The 25,596-nt window shown below is 36.0% G+C and overlaps 2 protein-coding genes across 14 annotated transcripts in view; one reads left to right on the top strand and one right to left on the bottom strand.

Annotated features, from left to right (window-relative positions):
- zgc:103625 (methyltransferase-like 26 B) overlaps positions 1-3,131 on the top strand; it is a 26,013-nt gene extending 22,882 nt beyond the window's left edge. The window contains exons 3-9 of one of the 7 annotated variants that reach the window (XM_058771571.1): positions 750-788; positions 901-1,103; positions 1,195-1,357; positions 1,977-2,036; positions 2,142-2,209; positions 2,354-2,432; positions 2,993-3,131. In XM_058771571.1, the coding sequence (XP_058627554.1) occupies positions 904-1,103; positions 1,195-1,357; positions 1,977-2,036; positions 2,142-2,209; positions 2,354-2,432; positions 2,993-3,040 (618 nt within the window). In that variant the 5' untranslated portion in view covers positions 750-788; positions 901-903 and the 3' untranslated portion in view covers positions 3,041-3,131. The other 6 variants (XM_058771565.1, XM_058771567.1, XM_058771572.1 and 3 more) reach the window with 6 other exon arrangements.
- Positions 3,132-25,596, bottom strand: hgs (hepatocyte growth factor-regulated tyrosine kinase substrate). Of its 7 annotated transcripts, none has more exons than XM_058771555.1 (21): positions 25,440-25,596; positions 23,209-23,293; positions 23,031-23,106; positions 21,636-21,728; positions 21,134-21,257; positions 20,936-20,988; positions 20,780-20,848; positions 20,555-20,679; positions 19,576-19,705; positions 17,343-17,441; positions 17,168-17,263; positions 17,045-17,083; positions 16,237-16,398; positions 15,941-16,154; positions 13,586-13,758; positions 13,375-13,515; positions 11,940-12,126; positions 11,710-11,843; positions 11,088-11,183; positions 10,833-10,919; positions 3,132-5,409 (listed from the first exon to the last, which is right to left on the bottom strand). In XM_058771555.1, the coding sequence occupies exons 1-21, from the start codon at positions 25,474-25,476 to the stop codon at positions 5,314-5,316; spliced, it is 2,316 nt and encodes a 771-aa protein (XP_058627538.1). In that variant the 5' UTR covers positions 25,477-25,596; the 3' UTR covers positions 3,132-5,313. The 7 variants fall into 7 exon arrangements, with proteins under 7 accessions (XP_058627538.1, XP_058627539.1, XP_058627540.1 ...); XM_058771556.1 differs by having other exon boundaries at positions 15,941-16,151; XM_058771557.1 differs by having other exon boundaries at positions 19,594-19,705.

Below are 25,596 nucleotides of genomic sequence, written 5' to 3'. Positions count from 1 at the left end.
TAGAGATAAATAGCCTCTTAAAACAATGAGCAAAATATTAAAGAAAACGTACAGAAATAAAAACCTACATACATGGGGTTTTAAAATAAAAGTCTCTGAACTGAGACGCATTACATAAATTAGTACATAAAAGTCTCTAAAACAAATCCTAGACATACCGAGCTAAAATATTAGTAGGCAGTGTATGAAATAATGCAGAAATTCGCTATATTTAAAATTAACTTACATTTATTTTAAATCTATTTATTTACTTACTTACCATATAGGGCCTGTGAAAATTACAGGTATAAAATAGAATAGAAATGCACGCATACAATACTTAGGTGCTCCGTAAAAATTAGGACAGTCTCTCAAATCCTTCCTATTATAAACAGACCCTTAAATGGCCACAGTGGTTATGTAATAATAATACACAGAGGTAATCACTCAGCAAGCGAGTGAAATAAATAAATGGAGCAACCGATGTTGGACCATTTGAGATAAATTAACCCACAGAAAATTTCCATGATTAATGCAATTTTCTGATTTTCTTATACAGTTCAGTTCACTTGTGTGGCTATAGCTCAAAATGTGTTTTATGTGTTAGTGCTGATGTGCTTTATGGCCAAATGAAACAACGGTTTAATCAGAATCAGACATTTCAGAGTGCTGTACAAAATCAAATATCACCCGACTTCACAAAATTTCCAAGATTTGCATGCTCTCTTTGGTTCTTTAATGAAGTTATTTTGAGTTCTTTGGTTGTGCAGAACTTGAATGGGAGGAGCAGACAGAAGCCTCTTATCCAGGTAATCTCCTGATCCATCTGCTGGTTCTTCAGCCTTGGCATGTAACATGGCGTATAAAAATAAATATGTTCAACATTTAGCAAGAGTCCACTAATGTTCCTTTCTTCTGCAGATCATGCTGCTCTCTCCTGCAGCTGAGCGCAGTCAGGACGGGCTGCTGTCGGTGCTCTGGGAGCTACTGGAGGAGCGGTCTCACCGTGAGCTGTTCGGTCTCGAGTTGGGATCAGGCACAGGGCAGCATGTGGTGCACTTCGCTCGGGAAATGCCCTTTGTCACATGGCAGCCATCAGACATCAAGGAGGAAGCACGAAACAGGTACAGTACACAGGCTGTTGTGTAATTACAAATGACATTATGAGGCATATATCTCAGAATTATCAGGGTTTGTAATGTGTCTCTGCTGCAGTATCAGAGCTTATATAGAGGCCACTAAGGCAAAAACAGTGCTGGAGCCCGTGTATCTGGATGCCAGTGAACCCTGGGAGAAATGGGCAGGACTTCCACAAAGCTCTTGTGACATTATTATAGCAATCAACCTGCTTCAGTACAGCCCCTTCAGAACTGCAGAGGTATGACACCAATATATGTAATATTGATTTATGACTTTTTGTACTTTCAAATTGATGTTTTTGTATTTAGCAGAGTTTTAAAATAGAATTGGACTATGAAAAATAAGTAACTATATTATACTATACTAGTAAACTAAATATGTGAAGTCGGTAAGATTTTTTCAATGCTTTAGAAAGAAATATATTTTATGCTCACCAAAGCTGCATTTATTCGATTAAATTAATTTGAATTATTTTATAAATATAAAATTTTAACATTTCATAAATCCTAAAATGGAATTTATTCCTGTGATGCAAAGCTGAATTTTCAGCATCATTACTCCAGTCTTCAGTGTCACGTGATCTTTCAGAAATCGGTCTAATATGCTGATTTGCTGCTCAAGAAATATCTTCTTATCAATGTTGAAAACAGTTGTGCTTCATATTTTTGTGGAAACTGATTTTTTTTTTCAGCATTCTTTCATTAATAAAGTTCAAAAGAACAGCATTTATGTGAAATTCAAATACATTTGGAATAAAATGATTAATAAAAGTGTTAATTTCTTTCAAAAACTTTTAAAACTATTGTATGTATTCAAATACAGTTCAAAAGTGCATTAATGTAGTCTTGTATTCACAGGGTGTGTTTAAAGGATCTGGGCAGATGCTGAAGCAGAACGGCCTTTTAATGACTTACGGAGTGAGTTTGTGTATTGTATAATTTTCTTATGATGTTTTAGATAACAGAGTCATAACCACATCTTCCTATAAACATCATAACCTTATGTAATGAAATGTGTCTCAGCCGTATGCTATCAATGGAACAATCACACCAATCTGCAATGAACAACTGGACCAGACATTACGCCAGATGTGGGTTTTCAAACTCGCAGTTCTTTATTTTATATTTTAAGATTCAATATATTGGTGTTTATTAATGCATTAAGATATGTTGACACATTTTTCAGCTTCCAAACCACTGTCTGTCTTGCCCTATTTTACACCAACTGTCAACAGGAATCCGGACTGGGGTCTTCCAGACATCGATGTGCTCAGACAACTGGCGTTCAGTAACGGAATGAGAATGGAACGAATGGTGAGGAGCAATTAATTACTTAAATTAGGAATTCAAAATATTTGGGTAAATCTCACAATACATGTCCAGTCCAGCTCACATTTCGCCCTAAAATCAAAAGAAACAAACCTATTTTAGAATAATTTTGATTTTTAGCATCATGACGACATACAACAATTAAGCATATTTTGTCCCATCATTCCAATTACCATAATGTTTTACTTTATCATAATATATTTTTTTTTGGAATTCTCATTCTCTCATTTTTCTTTGTTATTTAAATTACAATATATTACAATCATAACATGCAAATTTAAAACACATTTTAAATTCACACTGCAATCCAAGTTTTTGTGCAACAGCAATGAGGATTTGAAGGTTTTAATTGCTAAATTATCAAAAAAAAAAAGTCACAAAGCACTAAATCTTAATGGTCTTAAATAAAGGCGTCATTTTCTTTAAGCAAAATATAATTCCTCATGTCTATCTCATGATTTAGAGATGAAATGTGACTGGACATTCTTAATAAGTTTGATATTTGAAACCAGCATAGATAACCTCTGTCTGGTGTTACTCAACAGATCGAGATGCCTGAGAGTAACAAATGCCTTGTCTTCAGAAAACTGTAGGAAATCTGTCCATTCAGAGAACATGGAAAATATTTACGTTTCAATTTCTTTCAGTCAGTTTCTCATTCTGCCTGCACTTCAAACACACAAATAAACAGACAGACATTGTTTTATTGTGCACATACTTTCAGAGACAAGAAAATAAACATTTCCACTAATGTATAACCAATAAAAGAACAAGATATTTATTAAGTATGATCTTAAAATTACTTTTTAACATGAGGTGGATCAGTATGGAATAAAGATGATATTAAAGGGGTTACAGACGTCACCGGTTCTGTGTGTGTGTTACAAACATGCAGCGTTCGTGTCATCCATCAAACCCATCCACAGGCTGTCAACAGTTTTTACAACCACTGTCTAAAAATAGACTTCCTTTGTCCGCCATTGATCCAGTACTCAATTTTGCACTAATTAATTGGTAATGAAACCGCGGCTTTGGGATCGATTGATTGGTCTAGTTCTGCGCAGTCAGGTCTGAACCCCTGGCTATGCCACTCTGTGAAGGTCCACAAAGAGCAAAGACAAACAGATGTGACGCCTGGCAAACTTACATGCAGTATCTGGAAACACCAGCCTATTTATTTCGAATAGATTGGTGATATGCAAATGGCAGTAAAGTTGACATCTCATTGGCTGTTAATTATATGACAGAAGCCAATGTTTGCGCCATCTACTGCATAAATTGTTAGCGAGGATTCCACAACACTGATCCTAAACGCAGAGCTTCTGAAGCATCTCTAGAATCGCATACATGGAAACCAGCACTGGAATGTCACATGATCTTACAGCATTTTAGAGCAAATCGGAGCTGAAAAACTGCTATGATGCCTCAGTGACCTCTGCTAAAATCAGCAAGTCTCTTAAACCGAAAAATAAAAAAAAGAAAAATAAAATGGCCGTTACATATTCACTCATGCAAACACATCTTAGAAAAATATGAGTCAAAAAATGGTTATGTCTTTTCGATTCATATTGTGTTTTTTTTCCTCTATGGTACGAATGACTAACTTCGCATCAGCTTAGCTTTATAAGGAAAAACTACATTTGTGAAAATCTAGAGATGAAAGTTAGAGGTAGGATGAATCTCACAACATGTCTAGTTCATATTTTTAATAGAATCTAATTTCTGCCACCTAAGCTTTAGTGAAACTTCTTTGAAAAAACCTCAACATTATGAGATATTAAGTCACAATTATGACAAAATAGACTAGTTTGTCATAATTTGACTTTCTCTCAAATATGACTTAGCATCTCATAATTTTGACTGTCAGAACTGGCCTAATTAGTGTAATTTCAACTTTTAAAAAAAAAACTAAATTATGGAGATACTAAAGTCATAATTCTGAGATAAAAAGTTTTAATTATGGCGAATCTTTTTATCTCACAATTACTTACAATGTCAACTTCGAATTTGAAATAAGTTGTAATTATGACATTAATTACAAGACAATGACATACTGTATTAGTTATGACTTCGTATTGTATAATTTTGACATAATATTTCAACTTATGTCATAATTATGATTTACCAAAGTATCTTATGTTGCAGAAATGGGCTTTATACATATCCATACACACAAAAGAAGCCATTTCATTCTAGGACCATTAAGATCATTGTCATAAATCATATTTCCACCAAAACTCTCATATGTTTAATGTGTCAAGACGACTTGAGAGTTTGCTTGTTTTGTTTTTTGGTAATTCTCATAATTGCCAATGGTGAATCTCATTACTAAAACATTTTAAAGTCATTTTTAAATCATAATATCAGGATAAAGGCAGTACAACAAATATTACCATGTAACTACTTTACATTTGAAATAAAATACCAATTTTCTGCTTTACAATAATGAGAATGGAGAAAGGAAACATTTAATTGTCATAACTGATGTCACAACACAAAAAATGTAATGACGTAAAATAGGTTTCTTTTTTAAGTGCAAAAAAAAAAGAAAAGAAAAAAAAAGGAGTGTATTTTTTGTTTTGGGGTAAAATATGATCTAGACATTGCGTTTTGTGAGATTCATCCAGTTGAGAGACAAAGGTTCCCCACCAGCTCCATCTGTAGCCTTTCCTCCATTTAAAGAGACAAAGAGAGGAGGGGGACTCAGACAGCTAAATGCTTTTGCAATATTTGTACATCTTCAGTATCTGTGGAGCATAGTGAAGCGAGAGCAGGTGCAGGGCGATAAACCCAGTAACAGCAGGGTAAGGGAGGGTTGAATGTAGTGTGCTGGACCTGGTGGGTAAAGGCATATGATGAGCTATGATCAGTCAAATGAAATGAGCTGAGCCTCTGCACTGCCCGGAGGAGCCTGCACCGGCTGCTGTTGTGATTGCTGCTGCGGACCGCCAGGGGGAGCCATCTGCTTAAAAACATGAGCAGACAACATGATGCAGATTAATAAAGTGCTACAGTGCCAGCACAGTTTGTCAGAGCAGAGCCGGCCCAAGGCATAAGCGAACTAAGCAGCTGCTTAGGGCCCCCGTGGCCACCAGAGAGCCCCCAAGAGTAGCCTACATGATAAGACAGTTTATTTTATTTTATTTAAATACGTGATAGGCTATATTATGTCAATGGACAGTGGTAATTATATGAAAGCGCGATATTAAATAATCTGTACATATTTGATTATTTCCATTGCGACGTGTCATGCAGGCACAATAATGACCATGTTGATACTATGCACTGGACGCTGCCATGTGGATCTGTCAGATTAACATTTGATAGGAATAAAACACGTTGTCCAGTAATTGAAAGGATTATTATTGCTGCTTCCCATAGAAATCAGTGTGTAGCCTATTTAACAAACTAAATGTATTTTTTACTTAATTGAAGTGTATTTAAATGTCTGAAACCTAAAATAAACTTTATTTGGAAATATGAAAAGCACTGAGCACATCTTTTTCTAGCTCAGAGCCAGCCAAAGCGCGGCGCATCAAAGGGTTAAAATCGATTGCATTTTGGGGGTGGAGGGGGGCAAATTCAACATGGGGGTTTTGTGGCACAAATCAGGGGTGCGTTTCTAAAAACCATCGTTAGCTAACTATGGTCGTTATCAGAGTTGGGATGTATGCTTTACTCAGTAACATGTTACTGTAATCTAATTACTTTTCCTGGTAATGCAGTAAAGTAACGAGTTAAATTTTAAATTTGTGTAATTTGATTACAGTTACTTATGTCAATAAAATTACGTTACTTAAGTTACAAATGCAGTGTTAAAAAAAAAAATGAAGTAAAGCGCGTTAGTATGCCCTTTAAAAAAAATCACCGGAGAATGCGAGCTAAAATGAGAGTCCTACAACATTTAGATGCAATGAATGGTTGCCTATCACAGTGTTTCCCAACCACTGTGCCGCGGCACACTAGTGTGCCGTGACAGGTTGTCTGGTGTGCAGTGGAAAATTATCCAAAATTCCATCTCTCTATTATATTTGTTATTATTATATTAAATCAGTGCTATTGGTCATCGTTATGTCTGTTTGTGGGGTTTACAAATATTTAACCAATGAAAAGCATTCAAAAGAGCTTGTGACTAAACCTCGTAACGCCATTGGATCCTCAAATTGTCAGTCAAACCTCATAACTCCACCCCGCCTCCATTCAGAATGAAGCGCCGCCACCTTACAGTCTATTGGCTGCGACGCGCAGTTTGAAGACAGACGTCTACTTCTTCACAATGCAAGGTTAGCTAAATAAAGAACTGATGTTTGAATAAGAGCAGTGTTTCCTTTACTCAAGAAACGCTGTCTATAAAGGCTAATGTTTTTGTATGTTTAAAGAGCAGTCTATCTTAGCATTTGGTGTCTAGTTGTAGCCAATACACTTTTGTACGTTTTAAATATCCTGTGCATAGCGGTTCATCTTTTATATCCTGAGATTTTGGTCAAATGTATTAAACAACAAGAGAAACTGAGTGCCCATATAGCTACAATAAACTTTAAACCTGCAAACTAATGAAAACGTGATGCTATTTATTTACTACCTCAGATGCGGCCGTTCTAATGATGGACAAAACACAGATCTCTGTCATTCCGTAGTCAAAGACCTTGTTAACTCCATTTGAGTATGATTTTAAGAAATTAAGTGCAAGTGTCTGATCCTATATAAAGCCAAAATACCAACTCTGAAGACGCAGTGTTTAATTATTGGGGGGGAAAAAACTTTATTTTCCCATTTATTGACTGACAAGTCTCCAGTCCCCATATTGGGAGAAATCGGAAGTGCAGAGGTGTTGTGTGCGCTGTGTGAACATGTTACTGTAGTTCTAGATTAAGTCAAGTCACCTTTATTTATATAGCGCTTTTAACAATACAGATTGTGTCAAAGCACTTAACAGTATCAAATTGGAGGATAGAGTGTCAGTAACGTATAATTAAATGTGAATGTGCATTAATTCATCCCACTCGCAAAAAAAATTTTTAGTATTCATCAAAATGAATTAAAACAGTGAAATGCAAACTCAGAATATGACATAAACCTGCAGTAATTAAATGTTAAATAACACAAATGTATCTAATCTCATTTTATTAACCAATGTCTTTGCTGCTGACCTTTGATGATCCAGTTCAATCATACTAATAAGCAAAAATGACTTTAGATAAACTAAAAATTATGCTTCATTGTTTTTTATTGCTGAAGAGTGTTGAACCTTCTCCTGCATTCTACTGTACAAACGTGAATTTACTTTTCCTTCAGCCTGAGGTTTATTCATTACACTTTTTGGTGTGAAAGGGCTTTTACATTTGCTATAAATAGAACTTCTTATATTAAAAACAATCAAGCCCTGCTCATATTTTAAAAGTAACGCAAGGCATTGCTTTCCATAAAAAGTAACTAAGTAACGTAATTAGTTACTTTTTTAGGGAGTAACGCAATATTGTAATGCATTACTTTTAAAAGTAACTCCTCACAGAGCATCTTTTTCCAAAAACAAAAAGTAGCCGAGATTAATCTTTCTTTGTTTACAGAGATGATGTGGACATTTACATGTTCGCGCGTCTCAAGCTTGGTTTCACGTGGATGATTATCTTATAGTGTGCGATGTGCATGGGCATGATCACATTATGTGAGCTCAGACGGGAAAGACTGACGTTGGTTTCATACCGATGATTTTATCAGAGAATATTTGTTTTTGACATGACTTACTTCATTTAATAATAGACACTTCAAGCTTTCTTTAGATATAGTGTATTTATCATGTCATTTTCGTTCATTCTAGTCACTCGTTTCAGGAAGATATTCACGGAGACTGAGAATGCAGAAAGCACACCCTATTTGTTTTCTTTATTTTACAAAACCAAAAAAAGAAAGGTTTTGTTGATATTGGGAGTGAATCAGGGTATACAAATAATAGGCCTACTTATGTATTTGTTTCAGTCAATATGAAATTAATGAAATAACTGAGTTTCTCTTTGTAGTGTATATTTTAGGTTTGATAACTTGAAAAGTAACTTGAAAGTAAAGTAATTAGTAATCTGATCACTTTTTAAATGCAGTAATCAGTAATGTAATCAAATTACAATTTTAAAGTAGTAATTAGTAATTTGTAGTGGATTACTTTTTTTCAGTAACTTACCCAACACTGGTCGTTATTTCCATTGAACTCTAACGTTATTGGTAATGACAGAACTTGCGACCATATAGTTGCTTTTGGGAAACGCACCCCTGATCAGATCAGACCCAGGTAGGGTATCTTTTTATTTTAGGGAAGTTCATGTTTGAACATCAAACCATCAGCAAATAGACATCTTAATATATATAACATTTTACTTAGTTTTAGTTAGTCTTCTGCATAAAAATAACTTTCCTGGGTATATATTTTTGTAATAAAATAAAAAAAATTGTGTTTCTTAAACTGATAACAGCTTAACATTATTTAACTTAGCCTACATTTGGGGACTTTGCTATTATATTCCAATATCATTATGCCTTAATTAGCTAGATATAGATTAAGAGTTGTTATGTTATATGTACAGATGCTCTGTGCTGTGTTTAATAGGCCTATTTATTATAAAACAAAGTCTGACTTGTAATAAAAGTACAACTTTGATTAATATTTATGTTGTTAAAATAACATTCTGTTCTGTAAATGCATTGTCTGCTGGTCCGCACACCACATTAAGTATGCCACAATTAATACTTTAAGACTTTGAATGTTAAAATGCAAATTAACACCTGACCACAAATCAAAAAAAAAAAAAAAAAAAAAAAAAATCACAGAAGGGTAAAAACATGCCAGGCAGACAATGGTATGATGTAAGAGACACATCAACAAACAAAACTGATAATGGGTGTGTTAGATTTATAGTGTGTGAATAATCAAGATTTGACTATAACCAGTCATATTGGCGCCACCGAGGGGCCCCGAAATAAAATTCTGCTTAGGGCTCCATAAAGGCTTGGGCCGGCCCTGTGTCAGAGGCATTGGATCTGAAAGTAATTTCCATTCACTTTCCAGTAGAGATTAAAAAAATTATTATATATTATTATTATATATTATTATTATTATATATATATATATATATATATATATATATATATATATATATATATATATATATATATATATATATATATATATATATATATATTTTTTTTTTTTTTTTAAATAAGTCTCTTATGCTCATCAAAGCTGCATTTATTTGATCAAAAACACAGTAAAAATAGTAATTTTCTTTTTTAATATAGAAACAGTAGTTTTCTATTTTAATATACTTATTTAATATAACATACAAAATACTTAATTTTTCCTGTGGTGGCAAAGCTGATTTTTCATCAGCCATTAATCATCAGTGATCTTTCAGAAATTATTCTTGTATGTAGGGCTGTCACGATAACTACTTTTTGTTGCGCGATATATTGCACCAAAATTAATTGCGATAAACGATATTATTGTCATTTTAAGACAATTTTATTTAACTTATTATGTAATTACAGTATGACAATATAATAGCATAATAATGCAAGTACACTCTTTCAAAGAACAAAGAACATTTTATTCTTAAGAATATTTAGACATTGGAACCGGAATGTGAAAAAAATATATGCTAAATACATAAAGCAAATACCGGCTCATTCACGTTATTTGGCTCTCCTCTCTCGCTCGGCTTAAAGCCAAAATGTTCCCACACCGGAGCTGAAGACTGCGGCTTTGAAACGAAGTCCATTGGGACTTGTTCTTCCTAACTGGCTGTAGTTGTCACGAAACACTTTATAACGCAGTGGGTTCACGCCTTCTCTTCACCTGTCGCGGTCCGCTCTGTGTGCGTGTGTGTGGGGGGAGACGCTGCCTAAGCCCCGCCTCCGCCACAGAGAGCAGACGAGATGACAGAGGCAGCGCGATCGACTAAAATGTTGGTGATATTCATTTTTATGTAAAAAAATATATATAATCATTATTTTTAATTATAAAAAAATGATCAGTCGCAATATATCGCGGCACCAAAAATGATCGCTCATTTCCATATATCGTGCGATAAGTCGATATATCGACTATCGCGACAGGCCTACTTGTATGCGGATTTATTTTCAATGTTGGAAACAGTTGCGCTGCTTAATGTCTTAAAGTTATCATCTTGGAAATAATTAGTCATGTTTCATGTTTATATCAAACTTTTATATCAAAAAAATTACTTCAGGTTGAATTTTCACAAATTAAATTGAAGGTAGAGCACACTGCATTTTATAAAGGTGTGTAATCTGCAAAAAATACAAATGCTGTTGAAATAGTAAGAGAGTAGTAAACTATTCCACACAAATTAAGTGTTTCTACATAAAAATGCTGACCTGCTGGTACATAGGCTGCTGCCCAGGCATGTAGGGCTGTTGGGGAGGCATGTTGGGGTCTTGTCCTGGAAGAGCGGTCATCATATTCTGCAAAAGAAGGTAACAGCAATCAGTCACAGTCTCCAAAATTTCCATTCCATATGGTTTTTGTAAGTCGGGAAGAACATCAGATCCGACACATACAGGTTGTAATGCAAGACACAACCTGCGATCTGATACAGTAAAACGTAAACATTATAAACACAGTAAACGTACCTGCATGCTGTATGGCTGGTAGCCCATGTAGGCAATACCGTTGGTGGGGGCAGCCTGGGACATCTGGGGCAAACTTTGAGCTTGAGAGACCACGTTCTACAAAAAGAACATGCAAGCATTCATGCCAAACTTTCAAATTAACTGTGTAACTCATTAAGTAGACTTGCTCTTCCTGAAAGAAATAACTGTGGAAGCCTGTTTTTGCTACTCTATAAAAAAAAAAAAAAAAGGTAATTTCAACTTTTTAACTCACAATTCTGACTATTTTACTCAGAATTGTGTGATAGAAACGTGCAATTATGACTTGTAATTGTGATGTATAAAGTCAGAATTTCAAGTTTATATTGCAATTCTGACTTTATAAGATGCAACTGTGAGTTATAAAGTCAGAATTGTGAGATATAGACAATTGTAAGAAAATAGTATTTTTTTCCTCAGAATTGGACTTTATAACTCGCAACTGCAAGTTTATCTCAATTCTGGAAAAAAAAGTCAGAATTGCGAGAAATTTTTTTTTTTCTTTTTTCTTTTTTTTATTTAGTGGCGGAAACGGGCTTTGGTGCTTGTAAAGCAGTAAAATAATATGAACATTTTAGGTTAATGTGAAGAAACATCTCCTGACCTGGTAGCCCTGAGTAGGTGTGGGCTGGTAGTTAGTGTAGGCAGGGGTGGTTGTGGGAGGGGCTTGTCCAGGGGCGGCTGGCTGCCCACTGGTGCCTGCAGTCTGATACATGTAAGCATTCACCATGTTGGGATCTAAAAGAGAGTGAGCAGAGAATCTATTAAATAAAAAAGTGCCACATTTGAAGTTGTTGTGGTTTATTCATTAAAGACAGAGGATGATTGGTTGACCTGTAGCTGACACAGGCATGGCCTGGTACGGGCCACCTGCAGCTGTCTGTCCGGGCTGGTTCATGTAGACTCCATGCATGGGCGATCCCTCCACTGAGCCAGCTGGACTGAACGTGCCAGGATAGCTGGGAGGGCCAGCGGGGGGATACACCACCCCTCCTGCCACGTTAGGAGGCAGTGACTGCAACTACAAGCACCAAACAGCACATTACAAATAGGGCTGCAACAACATATTGATAAAATCAAATGACAATCAATAATGAAAATAATTAACAACAAATCTGATTATAAATTAATCATGTCTTTACATTTTAAAATAATAGGGAGTTATGGGATTACTTCCATTCCATAAAGGATCATTCTGACATCAGACTGAAGACGCAGTAGAATGGGAGCACAATGATTCTGACTAAAATCAATATTTTGCTAAAATATGTCGTTTGATGTTAAATCAGAAAGCAGTCACTGTATAGAGACTGTTATTCTGGGAGTATACATTTTATATAATTACTGTTTAAATGAATGTGCGTGTTCATCCTGCTTCGTAGCAGTTAATATTTAGTCTGCAATTTGATTTTCCTCTAATATCAATTTTAGTTTAGTGATTTTAACTTCTATTTTTAAGTGGTACGCAATCAGTTTATATTATATATAAATTTATATTATTTATATTTAACACTTTTCACACATTATGTACAGAATAACCTACATGGATACGTTCACTATATTTGTTTACATAACCTTTGGACAACAAGGCACAAGTCATCCATCAACATTTTGCAAATAGTGTGTTAAAATTAGTTCATTTGTTAATTAAAATGTTCATTTTTTTTCTTTTTACATTTTTCATCTGATTAATTTATCTAAATAATTGTTAGTCTAATTATAACATGCAGATCTATGAGAACAGTTTTTGATAAATCCAACAATATAATCTTTTATCTAAAATACAAAATATTTACTATATATATATATATATATATATATATATATATATATATATATATATATATATTCACAATGACAGTCATTTAAAGTTAAACAATGAGAACACTGGAATGACTTTAATACGTTTTTGTATTAACCCTGAAGTGGTCATATTGTTAGACTAGTTTCATGATGCTTCACTTGAATATGATTCAATATTCTTGCTTGTATTAATTTAATAAACATGTTTTTGTTATTATTTAAAAATGTATTTGTACTTTTTTTTTAGCCATTTCAGATCATATGATCAAAAAACAGAGAAAAGAAACAAACAAACTTAGTTTAATATCATCCAGCCCTACAACTAATTTACAAATCTCAGTAAAAGCAAACTTTTAACTATTTATAAAGAAACCATAATTAACAAATACATAATGTGTGTAACATTCATCATGACTGATTCACTGATCGCTGAATGTGTCAAATGTGTGTATGTAGCAGTGCACACCTGTGCGTAAGGCAGAGAGAACGCAGGCATCTGTGCTCTCATCTGAATGGTGTGTTTCTGCTGCTCCAGACGCATCTGTCTCTCCTTCTCCTGCTCCTGCAGACGCTGGATTGCGAGCTGTCTTTGCATCTCCAGGTACTCCTGCAGTAAACAATCACTGTCAGCTTTCCCTCATCACATGATTCACAGGCTCAAAAGAAAAGCAACTTGCCTGTTTCTTCTGCCGCATTATCCCCAGTTTCTGGGCGAGCTGGATTTGTCTCTGTCTCTCTGCCTCCTCGGCAGCCCGTCTCAGCTTCTCCCTGTGCTCCTCTCTCAGAGCATTCAGTGCTGCCCGTGCATCACGCACCTGCGCCAGTTTGTCCTGAAGACCCTCATAGTACACTAAACAAGAGAGGAGACAACATTCATTCATAGAGGTCGACCGATATGGGTTTTTCTCTGGCTGAAGCCGATATTTAGAAATCAGGGCAGCTGATGGCCGATATGATGCCAATTTTATTTTTTCCCTTCATCTCATAAAAGAGAGTTTGAGTAAATTTATTATTGCAAGGTACAAGACAGTAATAATAGTAATAGTAGCCTAATTCATAGTAATAATACATGGCTCAAAACTTAAAGGGATAGTTCACCAAAAAATGAAAATTTGATGTTTATCTGCTTACCCCCAGGGCATCCAAGATGTAGGTGACTTTGTTTCTTCAGTAAAACACAAACTAAGATTTTTAACTCAAACCGTTGCAGTCTGTCAGTCATATAATGGCAGTCAATGGTCTCCACGGCTTTGAGTCAAAAAAACATACAGACAAAACCAAATTAAACCCTGCGGTTTGTGACGATACACTGAGGTCTAAAGACACGAAACGATCGGTCTGTGCAAGAAACTGAACAGTATTTATATCGTATTTTTTACCTCTGATCCACCGCAATGTCCAACTGTCCTGAGCGTGTTCACAACAACCGGCACATGACGCATCTTCTTCTTCTTGCTTTATGGCGGATCGCAGACTTATAAGTGCACTACTGCCACCTATCTCTCAAATGGACCAGTGACACTCCTAATTGAGATTGTAGATAGTGTCAATGGTCCATTTGATGGTCCAGGTAAAAAATGATATAAATACTGTTCAGTTTCTTGCACAGAACAATCGTTTCGTGTCTTTACACATCAATGTATTGTCACGAGCCGCAGGATTTAATTTGGTTTTGTCTGTGTATGTTTTTTTGACTCTCAAAGCCATGAGTCCCATTGACTGCCATTATATGACTGACAGACTGCAACGGTTTGAGTTAAAAATCTTAATTTGTGGGCGATCTATCCCTTTAAGCACCTTCTCAAAACAGTTCTGAAGCATGCTTTTTTGTTTGTTTGTTGATAGACACCAGTGTTTCCCACAGACTTGCAAATGCAAATTCATTCTCTGCCAGCAGGAGGCGCTGTGTGAGCCAGAGATACAGTGGCTGTAATCGAGTAAGTGCTGCACTCACAAATGCAACTTTATCAGGCATTACAGGAAAGACAAAATGAAAATGATATCAAAGCTTTTCTTAAGACGGTCGCTTCTTTTCAAAGATACATTAATGTAAAAACACCCGTGCTGCATCTATTTATGGCGGTCAGTTTTGAAATTGTGACAAGCCGCCACAAATAAATCAATGTATAGGAAACATTGGACACTGCTACGAGTCAAATGGCCATAATCTAAGTGGTAATAAAAATAAAAGAATTCACATATTACACAGCCTGCTGCTCATAACTGCTTAAGAGTGCACTGGCCACGAGCGATGACATCGTGGAGGCTACTGTCGGACACACAGACACATTTAACGAGGAAAGTCAACGTGCATGTTATAATCAGCCCCAAAGTTTCGTCTAAATTGTTTCTACTTTCACATGCAAATTACTTGTTGCATTTATGAATATGATAAGCACGGTCAGTATCAATTCCAGTAGGACAAAACTTAATTACACTTTCGTCTGTTTTGCCTGGCCATCGTTAGCTGAAGCTGTGTGTGAACAAACCACGGCTGCAGAGTGTGAGCTGCTCCGTCTCACACGCATCCTCAGAGGGAGAGAGGTTCTCCGGTACAGCGTTTCACAGCAACACTTAGCTGCCCGCAGATGCGCCAGCCAATAAATCAGCCTAATTTGCAGCACAATCGGCCGATGCCAATTAATTAAAAAATGCCAAAAATCGTCCGACCTCTAATTTAAAACCTTCAGTAGTGTGTAATGTTTTGATCCAAATGATTGTTTTGCAAAATGTAAATTGAATTCTAATTATTTAATAGCAAATCAAATGTGGTGTTTTTCACTATTTGGCATTAATGAATTAATACAGGAGGTTTTCTATGCACACAGGAAAGACCTCACTAACTGATAATGAAATTATGATTTGATTATTTTCATTCGCAATAATTAACGGTTTTATTGAACAGTTGTTGCGGCCCTTGATTAGATCACAACATGTTTTGGACCCCATTTACACTTATATTTAGCACTGTATGTCAATGCTGATACCAGGTGGACACGGGCTTGAAACACAAACATGTACACGTGACTCACGTCTCTTTTCATCCAGCTGATTGAGTACTTCCAGCAGCTGTGGGTGCATGTTGTTGATGGACTGGAAGAGAGAGAGCACAGCGCTGTCGTTGGTGATGCTGCGGCCACGCAAGTGGTTGCTCTTCATTCGGTTAAGGAAAGTGGTGACTGCGTTCTGCAAGGCCTTCAGGAACTGCTCATGGTTCTCCTCAGATTCTCCATTCTGATACTGCTGCTGAAGAGAAAGATGCAAGACATTCAGTGCAGAACATGATTTAACAATTTTCTTGATTATCCATTTCCAGTGCTCCAGGTACCTCCACTATGTTGATGGGCTGGACCGGAGTGTGGCTTTCCACTGGTTGGCTGATTGGCACGGGCTCAGCCAGTGAAACTGGAGCAGGAGCAGAGGGGGTGGGACTCTTGCGAACCTCTTCCTGTTTCTTCTCCCAGTAAGTTCTGTTTAGGTAACGAGCCAGCTGAAAATATAGAAAATATTATTTAAATACAATGATTGGGTTTGTCATATACTACCATTCAAAAGTTTTGGGTCTTTTTTTGTGACTGCTTAAAAAAAAAAAGAAAAAAAAAAAAAAGGTTTGTACTGATAAAAATCATTGCCTTTTTTAAAAATGAAATAAAAATATATGCTTAAATACTTATTCAAAAGTGACAGTAAAGACAAAAGATTTATATTTCAAATAAATGCTGCTTTTGATCTTTCTTAATTATGAAATAATACTGAAAAAATGGGTCATGAATGGTAATAATAATTTAAAAATTTGAAATTTAAAATCTGCCATGTAATGATGCTGAAAATTTGCATCACAAGAATAAATTAAATTTAAAACATAGAAACAGTCATTTTAAATTGTAATAATATTGCATATTACTGTTTTTTTACAGTATTTTCAATCAAATAAGTGCACCCTTGGTGAGCATAAGAGATTTTCAAAAGCATTTTTCTTTTCTTTTTTTTTTAAATCTTACATTTTAAAATGTTTTTTGAACAGCATTGTACATAATTACATTAGATTATTGAAATTTACTGTAATAAAACAAAAAAACTAAATTACATAAACTATTTGTGAAGGAACTATTCCTTTAAAATGATTGGTTTTTCACCTCTGGATCCACGTCTTCAGCCGATGGAGCTGATGAGTTCTGAAAGGTAAAAAGAGAAACAATTTACCCACTAAAGATGAATTTAGACAAGGTGTTTCAATTAATAACTTGAATGTTTCTTACCACGGTAGAGGAGTAGAGAGTGCTGACAGGAGGGGCAGAGGAAGTCACAGGGGTGGGATCGGCTTTGGGGTACACAGAGTAAGTGTTCTTCTGTCTCTGTAAACAAACACATTCATCATGCGACCCCTTATTTATGCTGACAGAACAGCTGGCTTACAGATGTTAGACATCGTACCATCCTCTCCTTCTCCTCTGCCTCACTCTGAGACAGTGCGATGGCCAGCTGCAGCTCCTCTTCCTCCTGCAGCGCAGCCTCATCTCTCTTAGGAGGCATCTGTGGAGCAGAGCAGCAAGAGGAGGTCAAGAAGAAAACAACAGGAAGATGAGGAGAGGGCGCTATACACATTTTGATTCAATTATTTTGCGTTATCTTTTTTAAAAACAATATTGGCTAATAATGGATTTTATAGATTAATAATTAATAATGAATAATTAGTAAGGGGTCAAATCATTGGCTTCCACTGATTCGGACAAAACAAAATTAATTAATTAAAACACACCAACACTGATACTGATATGATCACTGAAATTGTGTGCATCTATATTAAAGGTGAAGAGCGTAATTTCTACACTATTAACAGCACCAAATGAAACTGCAATTTGTCTGCTTGCCTGACATTACATTGTCTCTACCATTGGTGTGAAACTGATTAATTGTTATGAATATACACTACTGTTTAAAAGTCTGGAGTAAGATTTTTTTTTAATAATAATAATAATAATAATAATAATAATAATAATAATAATATTTTGTTCAGCAAGGATGCAATAATTTGATCTTATACTACCAGGCCGTTGAATGCTTGAATCTGATTGGCTGACGAACGTTCTAAGGCATGCAATTATTTTCAGGGAAACGCACGGCGAACGTAGTTCCAGGCGGTCAAGAGCTGCATTACATGACCATATAACTTCGCCATATGATTTCTGTTATTTCAAAGGTCTTACAACAGCAAAATAACCAACACCAACAACGACACTGGCCAAACAAATAAATATAGTAATCAAAATGATAAAAACGACAGATCAGGTCCGTGTTTTTGCCACAAAATTACACTTTATTATGTACGGAAACAACATACTCTTTCTCCCGCTCTCTCTCCCTCACAGCTGCACACACATAACAGTTTGCACACACACTAACATACATCGCGCTAATGTTGTTAGCGCTAGTCTGACAATTTTATCAGTAAACAACTTAAAAACTACATGACTTCTCACAAGCGAGGGAACAACAACGGCGCTGTTCGTGAACAAAAGGAACTAAGTTTCACTATAACTAGAGACATTGCTGCCGAACACTATTGAGAGACGCACAGAGGTAATTCTCTCTCTCTCTCTCTCTCTCTCTCTTATAACTTAGTTATTAACTGTATTAACTGCATTAATCTGTTATCAACGGCTCAAGCCTCCGTTACTAGGTTTAAAATGACGTTTTGGAATTAGCAACGGAAGCGCTGGATGAGATGCAGAAGAAATAATCCTATTCACAACAGCGATTTAAGTAGAAATACCGGACGAATGCCTTGAAATATATCATCTGATCGATGTCTTGAGGTGTGGCAACCGTAGTATAAGCGGAATAATCGACTTCGGTCTGTTGAATTATTAGAAAACTTATGCACACCCGAGGTGTAACGGCCACGATGCGAATCACCACCTCGGGTGTGCATTACATTTTTAATTATCCAACGGCCCGTCGTCAATTATTCCTTACAAATATGATAGTAAAGACATTTTATTTTTACAAAAAACTAAAAATCTATTACAAATAAATATTCATTTCTATTCATCAAAAATAGTAAGAATAGTAAGAAGTATTACTAATAGTAATAGTGCAGTATTTATAATAGTAAGAAATACTTTATGAGCATCAAATCAGCATATTAGAATGAAAGATCATGTGACATTGAGGACTGGAGTAATGATGCTAAAAATTCAGCTTTGCATCACAGGAATAAAATACATTTTAAAATATATTAGAATAGAAAACAGATGTTTCAAACTGTAAAAACGTTACTGTATTTTCAATCAAATAAATGCAGCCTTGATGAACAAAGAGACTTCAAACTCTTATCATATTATAATGAAATTAACGGCTCCTACAACAGCCAGCTGTTTTTTCAGTAATTCTATTTGGTCATACTAGTGACACAGAAATGATACACTTCACCTTTAAATACAGCGTTTATTACTGATTGGAGTCGGATTGATGGTAAGCACACAAACTAGACAATAATATGTGCTCTCACTCATGAGCCTCAAAATTGCTTTGCATTCAAGGTCCAAATAAACTTGTGCGTGAATGATAAACTATTGCTTTATTGTCCGTTTCAACAAATTTGGTGGCATGCTTCATAATTGTGACGCCCATGAGAGTGAGCCCTCTATGAAATGCAACTACTTACTGATTCGGTGGGCACTACCTGAGACTGCTGGGACAGAGGGCTGGTCAGGTACTCAGGGGGAAGCTCGGACTGCCCAGTGCTGGCGGCCTTCCCTTCAGCTTTCCTAGGAGGGGGAGAGAGGGAGGGGTGGCTGGTGAGGAGGAGGGGTTAGGAGACACACACATCCTGGTAAATCTCTGGGGGTCAGCAGGCTTATGAACATGAGAAACCCAAGGGACAACTCCAAGATGATATTACACAGATATAAAGAAATCCTCTGACAAAAGATGGGGGAAAAACAAAGCTGCCTTTCTGTCTAATGCCTACATCAGCTGCAGATGGGTCACAAATGACTGATTTGGGACAAACAGCATCTATATAGTACAATTAAAAAAAAAAAAATTGAAGTCATTAGAAAAACAAATGTTTTTGAAAAGTCTCTTGTCCCACCAGGATTTTGCAGAACTTTTTTTCAGATTTTTTCAAAATTTGCAGCAATGCTTGATCTTTTTGTTGTTGTTTTGCAATGAAAATATACCACAGACAACACTATTCCTTTTCTGACCTCAAGATCACGTGTAAACTATTTTCATTTCTATTTAAATTTGTCTAAATGTAAAAGATATATTTATATATAATTATTATTTTTGACTAATTGTTTAATTATTTCAGTCTTTACAGGATTAATAACAAGTTCATGTCATCACACGACGTGTCTAGGCCCAAAATCTTTGTGGGAAATAATATAGAAAAATTGCAAGCTCCTCTGAACATTTTGGATTTTGCTTGATTAAATTTTGTGAAACTTCTGAAGGGACTGATTAAGTTGATCGAAACAAATATAGCAAAACAATAATATTGTCAAATGTGAAATATTATTAATATTATTGTACTTTAAAATGTAATTTATTTCTGTTCCAGCTGTATGGAGATTCTTTAAAACAATAAAAAAAATAAAATAAACACAAAATAAGTACTTGTCTTTTTTACATATACTCACTTGTTGAGAAGCTCGAAGCAGGGCTCACACACACGCACCTCCTTCTCAATGCCAAATTTGGGAATGGTAGAGTACTTAGAAGAGCACTTCCCACAGAAAATCTGCCCACATGCCCTGCAGTGGTGCTGAACGAAGAGTCACCAGCAGTTATGCATCAGAAAACTGCCTTATATATGGTACTTCATAAACATGATATAGATAGATTGTCAAAGAAGCAATATGTACCTTTCGGGTCATAACACCAAACTGAACCCTACATCTATGACACTCCTCAGCATCCACCCAATCAGGAGCCTGGAAGAGAAACACGACAAACCTATGCCAAACCAAACATCTCAGAGTGCACAAAACATACTTCATTTACTCAACAGTTATTCTCACCCTTTCAGCTGCAAACATGGCATCACTTTCCTTGAATTCTGGGAAGACATGACCTAAGCAAGTAGAAGCAATTGTTTTTCTTTCAAAAGTTTCACAGCTTGACATCTTATTTTTACTGACATTTAAAAATGAATCATGTATTTTTGCTATTAAATTGTGTAATGTATTTCATGTTTACGAATCTGTGTAAAGCCTTACCTTCCACCTTCATGATCTGATAGGTGTCCTGGATGACTTTGTACTTGGGCTCGTTGCGGAAGGCGTGGGACCAGGCCTGAATCAGATATAGGATCTTGGTCTTCACGTTCGGTTCGGTTTGTTTCTAAACACAAAAGTGTCCCATTCTGTCAGTGACGACTTAAAAACCAATATCTCAGCTGTGAAGTCAGAACTCAGAAGTTGTCTAACCGGTTAGTAAAGAAAAAGAGAGCGAGAGAGAGAGAGAAAACAGAAAAATATCTAGTCTCTTTTTGACCACCTCAAAACCTTATCCGTGATTTTTAAATCTTAGAAAGCAAACGAAATCCAACAACAGTGTGCTGTTTCTGTACTTTCCTCAGCCAAATAAACATGTGACGATGACAGAATCAGGAAGTACAGTCACTGGGTCTGACCCACTTGGAAAGATCATAAAGGGAGGGCCAAAGACAACCCTTAAAGCAACAGTCACAGATTATAGGTGAAGTTGAGCAGAAATCACCTTGAACAGCTCCTTCAGCTCTTCCATTGTCTGCTTACTGGCCACTTCATCATGAACCGTCTGGCCACAGTTCTTCACCACTGACTCCAGGACCTGTTGACAAGCAAATGCTAACTTGCACACATGACCCTGACTGATCGAGGCATAATACAAAAACTTTATACTTTATACTATAGACCTTTTTCTGAACGCGGAAGTCTCCCCCGATTAGAACGGTGCTTTACATTTCTGGTTTCTAGTCACATTTACATATTTTCAGAGCCGATAATATAATGTGAAACCTATGAAAGTAATTAAAAAAAAATCATGTGGCGCCATTGTTTCATCACTTTACAGTGTCGCAATGACCGTCTTTTTGCAGTAAAGGACCAGTCATAGTTCAATAGTGGGAAGATGACATAAAGCGACACGAGGTTAAGCTGCATTGAAAACAGATGAGTGATACAGCTCCCGATCGGGGTGAAGTTCATGGGATTTTGTACACAGAATGATAAAAGCAAACATTATTTTAACATATATTATTATTTCACACTCAGTATTTTAACTTAAGCGCTGCAAGCCATGTATACAGTGCCTGACAAGACAGATTTTCGGATACGCAAAACAAGTACTTTAAAGGATTTCCTTAGCTTACTGCCGTTACTGTGGCAGCCAACAACAGCACAGCAACCCTCCGCACATTTTTATATGTAGTTATATTGAAAAAGTTTCAATTCAGTCTATCTTTTTTTTTATCCCGTTTTAACAGATTTCTATGGAGACTGGAACACGAGAGCACCCAAACGGAAGTTAGAATCCATCATGGCGGTTACTCAGGAAAAAGGTCTATACAAAAACTTTGTAGAAACTCAACATTAAGTAATTAGGTATACGAGTTAAGGCCTTTCATACCAAGGACAAAAACTATAATGATTATGTAAGAATAGGGAAGTCCACACCACAACTATACCAATAACAACACAGAGGAACAATACCATTGGAATCACTTAAAAGTTTTATTTTAAATGATACAAACAATGACAGCCAGTCAGAATCCCCATGACTTTAAAGAACAAGTCACAGATAACAAAAGTGCAGTGTGAGCTGATTGTGAGCTGATAGTGAGCTTTGGTGTCTTTCTATTACATAGAATTATTACTTGGTTTTTTAGTCATACATAGTCTGTACTGTTATTTACAGTACTATTTCATTATTTAACCATTATTATATTTTATTATTTATTTAAATCTATTTTGTATTATTTATTCATTTTAATATATTTTGTTTAATTTTTTTATCATTTTTATTATTTAATTTTATTTATTTTTTTCCCACAATTTATTTTTACTTTTTGTTGTTGTTGCTTGAAAGCCCCTGGTCTACAGTGCTCTATATATGTAGATTAACTACACTTACCTCAAGAGCATAGAGCGCGACATGTGGATTTTTGTCATTGAGTTTTTTCTTGATGGCACCAATCGCATATTTTGCCCTGGTGGCAGGAAATAACAAAACAGTATATAAGGAAGTCAAGGCCATATTTATCACAACACATGACTGACATGCAGTCAAATTAGACAATGTTTTCTCTTACTGCGTATCGCCTTGCCGAATGAGGTCACATATCTGCAGAATGGACTCCCAGTCTGTCTCCAGCAGCAGCTGACTTGTAGCCTTATCTGTCAAGGATTGGAAGAGCGCATTTTTATCATCAAGTGGTATGAGTATCTATTCTATTCTCTAGAATTAGATTAAAAAATGTGTGTACACAGGGCCGTCCTCTGGGCGGTGCAACTGGTGCGGTCGCACCGGGCCCTGCACTGTGAGGGGGCCCCACGGCGAACGGGGGCACGCGATCAGTTGTTTTCCGCATCTCACAGAGCGTTCACAGTGAATGCAGTGAACTCCTTTACTGTATATATACTGTGAGTTTAGCACACATCTGAGAACTCAACGGCCACCAGTTACACTTTTCACATCAGCATAATTCTGAACATATTAATGGGCAAATGCTTACAGCATTTCACAAGATTTGTAACAAGACACGTTTGTAAACGTGTTTTCCCTGAATCTGGAGTTTTCCGCCAAAATAAAAGCTCATAGGTTTATCTCTTGCAAGCAAGGATTAAAATTAACAGACACACACCGAAAAAAAAATACTGTACAGGCAGAACAGGCTCACTGTTTAGTGGAAGTAAAATATAAATATTGGAAAGGAGGGTTTATATTAATGTATTTCTGAAGGGAACTGGCTTCAGAGAAGTTTCGATGACTTTTTCTCTTCTCATCACTGTTGTTCCATAAGCTCCCCCTGCTGTCAGAGAGTGAAATTATTTGTTGTTTTATGTAGGTTTTAGCACAATTTCACTGACTCAGACCATTCTGTTTTTGCTTCAAATGTTGAAATGGTATAATCAAATGTAAATAAAAAAACTGCTCATGCTACATGTGTGTAGCATCTTTGTTTGCATTATGATTAAAACGCAGTGGTTGATTCTAATTTCAAATGGCATTTTTTTAAATTATAAGGCTAAATATGTTTATTTGTTGTAGTAGCAGCAACTGCAAAAACAGTTTCATGGCCAGGGAAAAAAAATATTTATAGCCGGTAAATTTTCTCAAATCACCAGAATATTTTGTTTGTATCGTGATTAAAATGGCAGATGTGGCAACAGGTTAATTTTAGGCCCTGCTTGCAAGTGTAGAAATTAGGACAAAAGTACTGCAATTTCTCCACTTTAGAGTAAGGTAAAATAATATACCTGTGAAAAACTTATTTTCATTTATTTTACAGTGCAATTGTTTTTCAATATATGGCTATTACTGTCATAGGAATAATAACAAAATTATTACTATTATTGTTGTTATCATTATATTCTAATTTGTTTGGCTTCCAGATTCACCGGTGTGAGTGTAATTTAGACTGAGACACTACATCACAACTAAAAAGAGGATTGAGTCCCCTTTAAAACTCAAGTACAAGTCATTTCACCAGCATTTTTCTTTGTTTATTTTGCACATTGAACCTATGTTGGAGCTCTTAATTTTGAACTCTCAAAGTGCACCAGATAGAGGAATTTAACTGTAAAATGTACAAAATTAGGCAATTAAGTAACTAGGTATACGAGTTAAGGCATTTCATACCAGGAACTGGTGTGTTTAACAGGAAGTTACTGTTATGTGGTAAACCTAAATACAAATGGGCCAAACCTCTGTACACAGCAGCACTCGATTACATGAGCAAACAGGAACAACCCCCCGTGACTAATGGGAATACTTTCACAATCTTCAAATTACATTTTTATTAAAGGTGTGAGCAACTGAAAACATGAATACTCATATGAAGTGCCACGACAATGTTTACAGCCTGTGTCTCATTAAGGGTGCGGTATAATTGCCTGCTTAACAGCGAGATTTGGCAAAGACAAACACAACGTAGCAGTTACTTGTTAACGACTACAGACACACAAGAAAAAGTACACAAAATAACGTTGCTTATGTTATTTGTAGCTTGTGAAAAGAGGCCCGAAAAATAGCTTTAGCTCCGATGTGCTACTAACTAGCATACGTAAAATAATCGATTTGTCAACTACAGATACAACACTATACGGTTTAACTGAGAAAGATGTTCGCGATGTCATGTTTAAGTCACTGGTGTCCTGAAGCTCCGGTGGGAAATATAAAAACAATAGACGTTAAATGCTAACGTTCCCGTGACTGTTCAAACTGTGCTAGCGTTAGCATTAGCACATTTCATCTATGTATTAGCGATTCATCTGCCCGTCAGTCGAAATAAACACTAAAAACATGAAGTTTAACACATACCCAACAGTCTGTCAAACGTTCCGCCGCCTTTGCCCATTTCTGATCTCTGTTATCGGGACGCTCGGTGTCTGTTTTGCTGTTGTTCACCTGTGTGAAAAAGCGAGTTTCACTGCCGGGTGACCCGCGCATGCGCGGACGACATGACGCAAATAAGTCC

Source organism: Onychostoma macrolepis, chromosome 03 (genome assembly GCF_012432095.1).
Source record: "Onychostoma macrolepis isolate SWU-2019 chromosome 03, ASM1243209v1, whole genome shotgun sequence".
In the NCBI taxonomy this organism is placed as follows: domain Eukaryota; kingdom Metazoa; phylum Chordata; class Actinopteri; order Cypriniformes; family Cyprinidae; genus Onychostoma; species Onychostoma macrolepis.
Note: the sequence above shows the minus strand (reverse complement) of the source record. Positions and strands in the feature narration are given on the sequence as shown.

Coding starts and splice junctions, on each gene's coding strand:
- hgs (XM_058771555.1), bottom strand. CDS start 25,476: ATGGGCAAAGGCGGCGGAACGTTTGACAGACTGTTGG. Junction 23,107..23,208: donor ATTCGGCAAGGCGATACGCA/GTAAGAGAAAAC, acceptor TCCTGCCACCAG/GGCAAAATATGCGATTGGTG. Junction 16,399..17,044: donor CTGAAGACGTGGATCCAGAG/GTGAAAAACCAA, acceptor CTATATTTTCAG/CTGGCTCGTTACCTAAACAG.